Below are 12,151 nucleotides of genomic sequence, written 5' to 3'. Positions count from 1 at the left end.
CTGTTATTATCATGAAAAATACTTTTCCTTGAGTTCTCTGGTTATTTTTACTTTACAGTTTTCCCTTCAACTCAGGTTTGGGGAATAACGCATACTGCAGAGATCTGAAGAGATGTAACCTAAACCTGGCTCCCTTGGTGTTAAGTACATCACATATTTTAAACAATATCGCCAGAATCTTCTTTTAATAATAAACACAACATTCCTCCAGATCAAACTTGGAATACCATCTGGTGTGAAATCCCAGTAGGCTTTAAATCAGGACTTGTTTTGAAATGAGTACTTAAAAGTAATGGGAAAGTACATGCCAAACCACAGGCTGACATCTTTAAATGGCATCATAGCTTTAGTACCAGAAGGTGTAATTTAATCAAATGTGCTACACCTGCCTTGTATAAAAAGATTTATTAAAAGGGTTTAAATAACTTACTCTGCTGTTAAGCTGTCCTGGATTCACTGTTTACTAATGTTGCTTCTGATTTGCTTTTAATTCAAAACTCAAGTAAAGCAAGGGGAAGGAAATATTTAATTATTATTTAATGAATGGATCAGATCATCTTAAAAACTTCAATGTGGATGCTTAAATTTAATTATTTCAGTGACAGCATATCAAAAACAAAATGTTGATTATTTGTGGTCAAGGCATCTGGCAGTAACTGCAGTTCAAAGTTCTGTATTATGTTTTGTGAGGGATACATAGAAACTTTGGACATTTAGAAGTAGAGTTTGTAGGCCATCATGTAGGCATCATTGTAGAGGTAGAGGCGCTGGTCAGTGGGGTTGTAGTGCAGGTTCTGGATGCGGTCTGAGACCTTCTCAAAGGGCAGGTGGAGGGCGTTGTTTTCTCGGCCCGTCACCGTGTCAAATGCGTAGAACACCTCCTCTTGATAGCTGCTGATGTAGCGGGTGGCGTACAGCAGTCCACATGCCATGAAGGTGTTGGTCACTGATTTCTTGAACAGCCTGGTCCTAAAGGTTTGAATCACCCCCAGAGTGCTATTGAGCTTGCTTAACACCATGTTCCCATAATTGTTCTCCGTGGTGTAGATGACCCAAAGTCCAGTCTCATCTGCGGCGAAGTCTATATCTGTGAAATCGTAGCAGTTGTAGTAGCAGTATGGGAACTTGTTGTTGTAGCCAGCATCAGGCAGGGGAGCATTAATGATGGTCTGAGTCTTCAGGTCATATTTGCAAAGGTTGCCTGTATTGTAGCAGTTGTAATAGAGGGCCCCATCATACAGGATGGTACCAGGGCCTTGGATGGCATTGGTTGAGGAGTAGGAAGGCATCACCGTGAAGTCTTGATGGTTCTTTGAGAACATGAAGTCGGCACTGGAGGGGTAAGTACGCAAAACATTGCCGTGTTTGTTGCCACTTGTCAACGGCTGAACCCAGTAGATTTCTTTGCTCCCCGCCATGGTCTCTTTCCCCCAGGAGCCATAAGGGTAAGACTTGCCATAGGGGCTGAGCTGAGTGACCAAAGCAGAGCTGATATTGGACAGCAAGCCTTTGGAACATTGATCTATAGGGACAGAAAAAAATATAATTGTTTCTTAGCTTTGTCAGGAATTGTTCTCCATTAATTACAAAATCCTGCCCTATAAAAATAACTTACCTTGGCTTTGAAATAATTCAGCCTTGTCTTGGTAGTCACTCATGTTTACTACATTGTTGTCCTCATTGTTTTATTAATATTTTACAGGTAATAAAGATAAACAATAGTCCCAGGTTTTTGAGTACGGGCTAGATATCCATAGGGTTTAACTGCAGAAGGGTCTGCGCGGTGCAAATGCTCATTATTTGCCGTTCACCCTTTAATTGTATGCAAGTCGCAAAATGGGGGGGCTGGCTGAAATTATGCGTAATTCCTGCTACATTCGTAGCTGTGCGCTGTGCAAGACACAGGTTTGCGATGTGCAAAATAACGAGTTGAAATGGGTGGTGTTAACTCTGTGCACAGCACTATTTCAGGGTATAGCTCCAGTCCAGTTGACAGCATTTTGAAAATTGGAGACCTGAAATGCGCGATTCTGAGTCATTTCGAAGTCGAAAAATCTCACATCAACCGACATTATGCAGGGAAACTAGACACAGTTTCTGGTGCTTGTCAATCACAGAGACCTATTTGTTGGAGCTCTGGAATTGAAACGGTGAGGATGCACAATTTTCTAATTGTGCACCTGTTAGAAATATGCATCTTCATTGGACATCAGCTGTTTCTGCTTGGAACTTGTAATTGCATTATGCTTTGAACTGCACTGTATTATTACACTTTGTATTGCTCTTGTATTTTGTAAGTCACCCTGGAGAAGGACATCTGCTAATAAATAAATAAATAAATAAAGTAGGAGTTTCTAGTCTCCTTTTGTGACACCCGAATGCATCAATAACATCTCCATAAAATAGTTTGAGTTCCTTATTTATGTACAGGTGTGCTAGCCCATAAAGTCTTTATTCTGTCATAGAGGAGCGCACATATGTTTAGAGTAGTTTTAGCCAATGATCGCTCCCCTGTTGCTATCGTGACTGGTATATAAGCACATTATAAGCTACAGTGTTAAGCTTTCCACTTCAAGAGATCCTTTTATTTGGCATAGCGGGCACAACACTTCACTGCAGGGCTTGGAGGAGTGCATGATGTGTGCAGTTTGAACCCTGAGCGGGGAGCTCCGACCTACAAAATAATTACAATTTCCTTTAAAAATTGCCATGGCCTCATAAGTGTGCTTGCCATTTAGCATACGCCACTGTCCACAATATTGTGTTTGTACTGCAATACTACTTTATTTATATGTCCTGTCAGGACAATGGCTTAGAGGTGTACACTATATTACCGAGGAGGTATGCATTTGGGATGTGTCCAGACTCGAATTCACTACAGTCTGGACTGATGCTAGATGTACACATCGTGAGCCCCCCTATATGTGTGTGTGTGTGTGTGTGTGTGTGTGTGTGTGATGGGAAGAGCACATGTGATTGCTAAAGCCTCTCTCTTATATATATGAATGTACAAATAATAAAATGATTAAAACGTCACAAACAAGTGCAGAAACATGTTACCCTCTGTCCAGCACACTGCCTTCATTCATCCACACAGAGTCCTGTTGCTTTAATGTTAGAATTCATTTAGCTTATGGTAATGACTCTCTAATTGGAAACATTAGATGCAAATGTATTCTTTACATGCGCATAGCGCAAAAGAAATTGAATTGCGTGATTTTTTGCGGCACACATTTATGCAAGAAATCCACAAAGCTAGTTCAATCAGGGGGAATAACAGTGCACTGTGCAGTGGTGCAGACGGATTTGCGAGGCACAGGAAAAAACTGCTATATTCCGATGTCGCGTAAACATTTGCGACATGTTTGAATATCTCTCTATTTTTGGCCAAGTCATATTTATCTTGCGTAGCACACATTTTGTGCGAAAATTATGCGAAGTTTGAATATCGGGCCCTACATGTATTATGTATTTACTGTATTTAAATAATAGCATATTTAGCTGGGAGAATAAGATCAACATTCAATTTTGACACTCTTGGCATGCGTTTGCAAATCGAATATCCTTTTATTCAAGCAAACACTTGCTTTTAGTTTTTTCATCCAGTGACAGTTTCTTACCACTTGATGTCAGTGCAAACTAGCACAAATGTAAATCTAAAGAATTAAACCTTACTGATGAATAAGAAAATAATGAAGGTCACTAATGCCTGATGTTTGAGCAATGATTGTTGAGGGCAGAGCAATAAAGGAGCCTATGGAGGGTGATCAGTGCCAAAATTAAGATGAACGTGATAATGAACATGAAGATGATTATGAAGATGATTATGAACATGAAGATGATTATATAGATGATTATGAACATGAAGATGATTATTAACATGATTATGAAGATGATTATGAAGACGAACATGAAGAGGATTATGAGCACTGGATAGGACAATACGCGCACTGGTCCCGCCCACCAGCTCTGATTGACAGAGTTCAATGTTTTGTCACATCGGAAAAAAAAATACAAGAGACGCTACGAAATGTAGAAGCGCATTTAAAATGTGAATACAAAGAGACAAACGGGAAATAAATATATACATGTTGAAACTAATGAATGTATAAATACATGTTAAATAAATAAACAAATAAATAATCATATAATCAATAATAATAACAATAAATAAACAAATAAATAGATAAATAAATAAATAAATAAATAAACCTAAAATATACCATACATCATAATTTGGACCCAAAAAATACCACTGATGAAGATGAAGATGCAGACTGTCCGCTTTTACAATGTTGCCATAGAAAGTGGACGGCAGTCAGACGCAGAGCGATGGCGGACAGACGTGTTTCAATGGAAGTTAAAACTGAATAGTTTCCATATTGTGTTTTATTTGTTTTTATTCGGGAAAATGTACAGAGACACGTCTACTCGCTCACACGGTATCTATATATAAAGGGAGGTGCTAGATTAAGTCCTAGATTTTACTCTTTTGCAATAATTTTAGGATTTATACAATGTATTGTGGAGCTATAGTATAAATGCATAAAGATATAGGAAGGCGATATTCATAACGTAACGACTGGGCGGGACTCGAACCCCGCTCTGCCGCGTCACAATGCACATTCACCGCAGCGCCATAGCGAGGCTCCAGAGTACTGGATAAGGCGCATTTTTTCAGAGTATGGAGGACTATCCAAGCTTACATTTTAAATAAATACACGATTATACAAATACATGGACATTTAGGGCTATCTATTTATTTATTAATCTATTTATTTGTTTATTTATTTGAACATGTATTTATACATTCATTAGTTTCAACATGTATATATTTATTTCCCGTTTGTCTCTTTGTATTCACATTTTCAATGCGCTTCTACATTTCGTAGCGTCTCTTGTATTTCTTATTTTTTCGATGTGACAAAACATTGAACTCTGTCAATCAGAGCTGGTGGGCGGGACCAGTGCGCGTATTGTCCTATCCAGTGCTCATAATCCTCTTCATGTTCACGTTCATAATCCTCTTCATGTTCGTCTTCATAATCATCTTCATAATCATGTTAATAATCATCTTCATGTTCATGTTCATAATCATGTTCATAATCATCTTCATGTTCATCTTCATGTTCATAATCATCTTCATGTTCATAATCATCTATATAATCATCTTCATGTTCATGTTCATAATCATCTTCATGTTCATAATCATCTATATAATCATCTTCATGTTCATAATCACGTTCATCTTAATTTTGGCACTGATCACCCTCCATAGGAGCCTGTTCCAAAACACACAATCATCTGTCTCATCTGTGTCTGTGGCTACTTTGAGAAAATTCTTATGTATTTAATGTATTAATATTCAGAAACATCTAGTTGACTTTCACCTATCCTTTTGATATGGTGTCATACATTGAAATATCAGGTGTTACAATTGAACTAACAGTGTGGAAATAAATGCAAATAATCATCAGAGAACAGATTGACAAGCTTCACAATTGCTTAAAAACTGAGGCCAGGTGGTGCACTCACTCAGGTCATTTATGTCGATGGAAATGCTGGACTCCACACGGTTCTTCAGAGTACGAAGGTGCTCCCTGAGGGCCAGTAGGTTAAACTTATCAAACTTCTGCATACCTTGTACTTTCTGTCGAATGGTTCTCAACTAGAAAAAGCGAGAGTTGAGAATTAAGCTTTGCTATGAAAGTTTAAGGATCAGCTTGATGTTCTTTTTGTCATAATCAATGTTACAGGAAAGCAAGGAAATTCAATCTGGGTTAAATCACTTTCAGAGGAATATCTATTGGGAACTGTGTAAGAATGAACCTCCAGGACAACCATTGGAGAGATGGTTTGTGCAAATCAGCAACCACTTCAGATCTAACATCAAACAAGGCCAGTTTCTGAGCCCCACCTCATCAGTCAACTCCTTAGTTTTGGATTGCTCTATTGCCTGATTCTTGTGTGCTTTTTGTATGTGTGTCTCCAGGTCTTTCAGTTCATCCTCCAGCAGGCGAAAGTGGAGGGCGTTGTACAAGCTTTTCTTATTCAGGTATTCAAAGTGTTGCACCCGTCTCGTGATGTTCTGCAGAGTTTCTGTTATCTTTGGGACTTTCCCATCACTGAAGTCAATCTGCCAACAGAACAGTGACATGTCACAAATCAGTAGTATTAGTCCATGTGAAACAAATGTATCCAAAAATCAATTTGCTGTAGCGGCATGTAATGTAATGTAATTTCATTCAGACAACAAATACCAAAAATACTTCACACGAGTATACCACATCATTAAGATGCCCACTGCTATCGCTTCTTTCTACTTCTTGATCATTGCTGTAGAAAATATTGTGCAGGGCACAAAATGGCAACCAAGGAAGGCACTGCATCTTCCAGAAGCCCCAGTTTTTGAGTTAGCTATTGGACCTGAAGTGTTGATTGTAAACGGAGACATAACAGGACCACCTGACCAGGTAGGCTCAGACGATTGGGCCAGAGGGCTCTATAAAGAGGGAGGCTGAGCACTTATTTGTTGTTGAGTTGGAGGCATGGAGGGAGGAAAAGAAAATACTGGTAACCATTTGCTTAAGGACAGGGACTTGATTTGGATTGCGATTTGGACTGGTTGCTGTATGTGTTTTGGTGTAGTATTGTGTTTTTTTCTACTCTGAAGACCAGTGGAGAGTCTAGGCTCAGAGAAGAGCTAGGTTTTTTTGTTTTGTTTTTGTTTCCTTCTGTTTCCTTACTGAGCACTGTGTATAATACATTCACTATCTTTGAACCATATGTCCCTTACTTGTGTGTCTGCTATTGAACGAGCCCAGCCACAACATACATACATATATATATATATATATATATATATATATATATATACATACATACATACATGTACTTGCTGATAAATCACTTGCCTGTGCTTGCAGAGCCCCCATTGAAGCTGTGCAGTTGTGCAGCACCTCCTCCACTCTCTCAAATGTCTGCACAGGGAAGTCCCAGGCACTGAAGTCCAGACTGCACTCACAGGCATTCTGCTTCTTGATTCCTTTCACATGCTGAGAGCTGGCTGCCTGCACACAAAACCCCAATTAAGGAGGCAAACAGGGCTGCAACAGTGATGTAGTCACACCAAGGTTTCTTTTCAGGAGACTGTACTCTATTCCTATTGTTGTTGATGAAATAATACAAAACAAAACTGATCACAAACTCCTTGAACCAGCTGCACAAAAGTTAAGTATTAAACATGACACCTTCTCTCTTATTTGGATTGACTTTTGTTGAACTGCTTAGTGCAACCAAGTCAAGGAACACCTAAGGGCGAGTTTACTAAAGTAGTTTTATGCAACTTGGCACTGGTCCTTTAGACTAAAGAGTAATACAGCTCTCTTTAAATCAGTAGAACCTTAATGACTGCAAAATATATATTTTTTGCTGTATGTACAATATGTCTATCAAATAAATTGTGTACACATTCTTTTCTAAACATATTACACCATTATTAATTTATTTAAATTAATACAAAGCCATAATTGAGTGTTTTTAAGACAATATTTTAAAATAAATACTGAAACTTTTTACTTTCTTTATATGTAATTGCATTAATTCATGTTTAACTACCTAAAATATAAAAACTTTTTTTTATAAATAAATGTAAATATTTTTAAGTAATTTATAACTGCACTGCAAGAAAAGTTCTGGTCTTATTATTATTATTATTATTATTATTATTATTATTATTATTATTATTATTATTATTATTATGTAAGTTGCCCTGGATAAGGGCGTCTGCCAAGTGCCAAGAAATAATAATAATTTTAAAAATAATAATAATATTATTATTATTTCTGGATGAAACTGTACTCACTGTGAGAGGCAGTACAAAGAGCAGGAGAACCGGAGCAGAAGCCATGGCTGTCACTGACACTGTGAAATGAAGAAGTTAAGTTAATTTATACCAAGCAGACTCACATTCCTCCTATTCCCTCCCCTGTTCCTGTATGTAACACACGGTTCAGATCACATTAGAATAATAGAATAACACATGCTTTTATATATACCAAAATAGATTGGCAAAGTGAACTGTTCTTTTTGGAATGTAAACTGATTGCCACTATTTACATAATTTCTTAAAAAAACTGTTCCAAATAATTTGATTTGGTGATATGGATTACCTGATTCAAATGCTTTTTCAAATCCAAACTCCCAGTTTATTAAACACAATGATCATTATTTTAACAATTCTTATTGTACTGCAGTACAAGGGGAAAGTGTGTGCCTGTGTGGTTACCGACATGCTCAAATTTGTTGGTACCCTTACAGCTCATTGAAATAATGCTTCATTCCTCCTGAAAAGTGCTGAAATTAAAAGCTATTGCATCATGTATACTTGCATGCCTTTGGTATGTCATAGAATAAAGCAAAGAAGCTGTGAAAAGAGATTAATTATTGCTCATTCTACAAGGATATTCTAAAATGGCCTGCACATATTTGTTGGTACCCCTTAGGAAATATAATAAATAATTGGATTATAGTGATATTCCAAACTAATTTGTTTTTTTAATTAGTATCACACGTCTCGAATCTTGGAATCAGTCATTCAGCCTATTTAAATGGAGGAAAGCAGTCACTGTGCCATTTGGTATCATTGTGTGCACCACACTGAACATGGACCAGAGAAAACAAAGGAGAGAGTTGTCTGAGGAGATCAGAAAGAAAATAATAGACCAGCATGGTAAAGGTAAAGGCTACAAGACCATCTCCAAGAAGCTTGATGTTCCTGTGACAACAGTTACAAATATTATTAAGAAGTTCAAGGTCCATGGAACTGTAGCCAACCTCCCTGGACGCGGCCGCAAGAGGAAAATCAACCCCAGATTGAACAGAAGGATAGTGTGAATGGCAGAAAAAGAACCAAGGATAACTGCCAAAGAGATACAAGCTAAACGTCAGTTTCTGATCGCACCATTTGTCGCTTTTTGAGTGAAAATGGCCTCCATGGAAGATGACCCAGGAGGACTCCACTTTTGAAAGAAAAACATAAAAAAGCCAGACTGGAATTCGCTAAAATGCATATTGACAAGCCACAATCCTTCTGGGAGAATGTCCTTTGGACAGATGAGTCAAAACTGGAGCTTGTTGGCAAGTCACATCAGCTTTATGTTCGCAGATGAAAAAATGAAGCTTTCAAAGAAAAGAATACCATACCTACAGTGAAACATGGAGGAAGCTTGGTTATATTTTGGGGCTGCGTTGCTGGGTGCCTTTAATCTGTGCAGGGCACAATTAAATCTCAAGACTATAAAGGCATTCTGGAGCGAAACGTACTGCCCAGTGTCAGAAAGTCTCAGTCACAGGTCATGGGTCCTCCAACAGGATAATGACCCAAAACACACAGCTAAAAGCACCCAAGAATGGATAAGAACAAAACATTGGACTGTTCTGAAGTGGCCTTCTATGAGTCCTGATCTGAATCCTATCAAACATCTATGGAAAAAGCTGAAACCTGCAGTCTGGAGAAGGCACCCATCAAACCTGAGACAGCTGGAGCAGTTTGCTCAGGAAGAGCGGGCCAAACCACCTGTTAACAGGTGCAGAAATCTCATTGAGAGCTACAGAAACCATTTGATTGCAGTGATTGCCTCTAAAGGTTGCCTCAACATTTTTGTCCATTCCATTTTCATTTGTTTTATTATTTACATTATGTTGAAAAACAAAATTAAAAGCAAAGTCTGAATTCTATTAAATATGAAATAAACAATGGTGGATGCCAATTACTTTTGTCAGTTTCAAGTTATTTCAGAGGAAATTGTACATTCTTAGTTTTTTGTGGAGGGGTACTAACAAATTTGAGCAGGTCTGTGTATGTGTTTTGTTTTTGTTGTGGGGGAATATATTACAGTTCCAATGTCTGTCTTCTATGGCCAAAAGACAACATTTTGAGATTATAAACATTAATCTTGAAATGCATCACCATCATCAAGGTTACAATACACATACATAATCTCCATTCTGAGAAGCAGGCTGGCAATATGTGGTATTTATAAGTAGGGAGGCATTTTTCTCTGACATGGAAATGGCAGTAATTTCTTAAGCACTGAATACACTGAGCACTTTCTGTTTTAAAGTGCAATTGAAATACACAACAAAAACAGATTTAATTAAGATCTCTATTAAATACTTGCAGTTGCAACCAGGTTGATAGTCACCCTGGTTGCAACTGCAAGTATTTAATAGTAAGTATGCAAGTATGAAAACTCAGCCAGCAACCAACAAAATGATGACACAGAGTTTATAAACATGAAGATGTCTTTCAGTGACAGCGTTACTTTCATTTAAACATTTATTTCCCCTAATAGACCAACAATGACTGATACCCAGTGTAACATTAAAACAAAAGAAACAAAAAACAGCAAGAGTAGTTTAAATTCTTGAGGGTTGAGTTTGAGTTGCATTTGCACAATACAAGGATATTAGGCAATTAAGGATTTGAAACTGAACACACAAACAAAATTGTATGTGGTAAATTTGACTTTAAAATAGCCTTCCCATTATGTATATAAACCTTTTATTTCACAATTCTAATATTTCACAATGTTGTGACCCTAATCATCTTGCACAATAATGTAAACATCTCCCTGGGTTGTTTAAGGAAAGACTCTGCATTAAACTAATATCCCTGACCATGGTAGGGGGTACTTTTTGTATCAGATAGGAACTTAAGTGCCAAAGAGGGGATCTTGGGGATCCACGTAATAGGAGACATTTGGATACAGTTTTTTTTAAAGGACAAGTCATTGATTGGGCAAAAGTCTAGGGGGAATACGGTGTCATGGGAGTATGGCTTTCTGTTTGTAGGAGGCTAGACCTGGACAAACGAGAGCTAACATGGCAGTATAGTGCCCATTTTAGGACATCCTCACTCATCAGTCATCCTCGAGTCAAGTATCAAGCATCATCCACTCAAGTCTCCGTTATCAGGATCATTACTCACCCCTCCCTCAGTCAATCGTCATTGCTCCTCGTCATGCCTCCTGCTCAGCCTCAGTGCTCCAACATCAAGTCTCCTGCTCAGGCATCAGTTATCACGCATCAAGCATTGGGCATCAAGCATCGGGCATCAGGCATCGGGCATCAGTTATCACGCATCGGGCATCAGGTATTAGGCATCACGCATCAGGCATCAGGCATCAGGTCTCCTCCTCATGCCTCACTGCTGTTTTGTCATTTAAATCAGGAGTAGGTCTTAGTTGTTCGGTTGGGTCCCTGCACTGTGGTGTGAAAGACCTGGGTTTGAATCCTGCTTTAGGAATCTTTGATCTTTCTTAATTGATAGAAATGCATCTTTACACAATGAAATGTGCTGTGTTTATGTAACAACCTTGTGATCTGTTTAAATTACTGTATTGATCATTCCTTAAAATATTTTGAAGAATATGGGATGGAAATCCAAGACTGTATCCTTTAATGCCTGATGCCTGATGCCTGAGCAGGAGACTTGATGTCGCAGCACTGAGACTGAGGAGGAGGAGGCAGCATGAGAAGGAGCAATGACGATTGACTGAGGGAGGGGTGAGTAATGATCCTGATCCTGATACCAGAGACTTGAGCGGGTGATGCTTGATACTTGACTCGAGGATGACTGATGCATGAGGATGTACTAAAATGGACACTGTATGGCAGAAAGTGTGTCAGGCCTCTCCCTTTAGCGAGATGGTGCTTTGGACCAAGTACAGGAGTAATATCATCATGCCAAACACTGCATTACAATTTAGGCCTTGCATGGAGAGACAGAGTGGCAGGTGGCACGTTCAATTCCTTAGGTGCATCAAGGTAAAGTGCCTGTGAAACTGTTATGTTTGCCCCCCTATTCCATAGATGTCCCTCAGTGCTGGATCTTCTATAGGACTGCTCTTGGATCCTCTACTTCAGAGGTTTTCAACCGGGGGTACGCTTACCCTTGGGAGTACTTCAAAGCGTAGTCCACCCAAATGTGTTGTTTGTTTGGAGGAGCTCTCTAATGACTGTATGTAACCTTATTTATTAAAGAGATATTTGGAAACAAAGCATGGAAATTTAGTCGAGAAACTAACTGAATACTTTGAAAGACAGCTCGAAATTTTTAAACATCAAAAGGAAGTGTTTTCTCGTAGCA

General features: G+C 38.5%; 1 protein-coding gene across 1 annotated transcript; it reads right to left on the bottom strand.

Moving 5' to 3' along the window:
• Positions 1–388: 388 nt before the first annotated feature.
• LOC136759053 (olfactomedin-4) lies at positions 389–7,925 on the bottom strand. Its single transcript, XM_066713864.1, has 5 exons — positions 7,865–7,925; positions 6,915–7,070; positions 5,918–6,136; positions 5,536–5,668; positions 389–1,522 (listed from the first exon to the last, which is right to left on the bottom strand). Exons 1-5 carry the CDS (start codon positions 7,907–7,909, stop codon positions 714–716), a joined length of 1,362 nt encoding a protein of 453 aa, XP_066569961.1. The 5' UTR covers positions 7,910–7,925; the 3' UTR covers positions 389–713.
• Between the last annotated feature and the right edge of the window lie 4,226 nt (positions 7,926–12,151).

This window comes from Amia ocellicauda, chromosome 9 (genome assembly GCF_036373705.1).
Source record: "Amia ocellicauda isolate fAmiCal2 chromosome 9, fAmiCal2.hap1, whole genome shotgun sequence".
NCBI lineage: Eukaryota > Metazoa > Chordata > Actinopteri > Amiiformes > Amiidae > Amia > Amia ocellicauda.
The sequence above is the reverse complement of the archived record's forward strand: the minus strand, read 5'-3'. Positions and strand labels throughout refer to the sequence as shown.

Bases quoted from the DNA above. Each gene is read 5' to 3' on its own strand.
- LOC136759053 (XM_066713864.1), bottom strand. From the start codon at position 7,909: ATGGCTTCTGCTCCGGTTCTCCTGCTCTTTGTACTGCCTCTCACA. The intron at 5,669-5,917 runs GTGGGGCTCAGA...CGCTTTTTCTAG, and splicing joins CTAAGGAGTTGACTGATGAG to TTGAGAACCATTCGACAGAA. The intron at 1,523-5,535 runs GTGAGTGCACCA...CTGTCCCTATAG, and splicing joins CATCGACATAAATGACCTGA to ATCAATGTTCCAAAGGCTTG.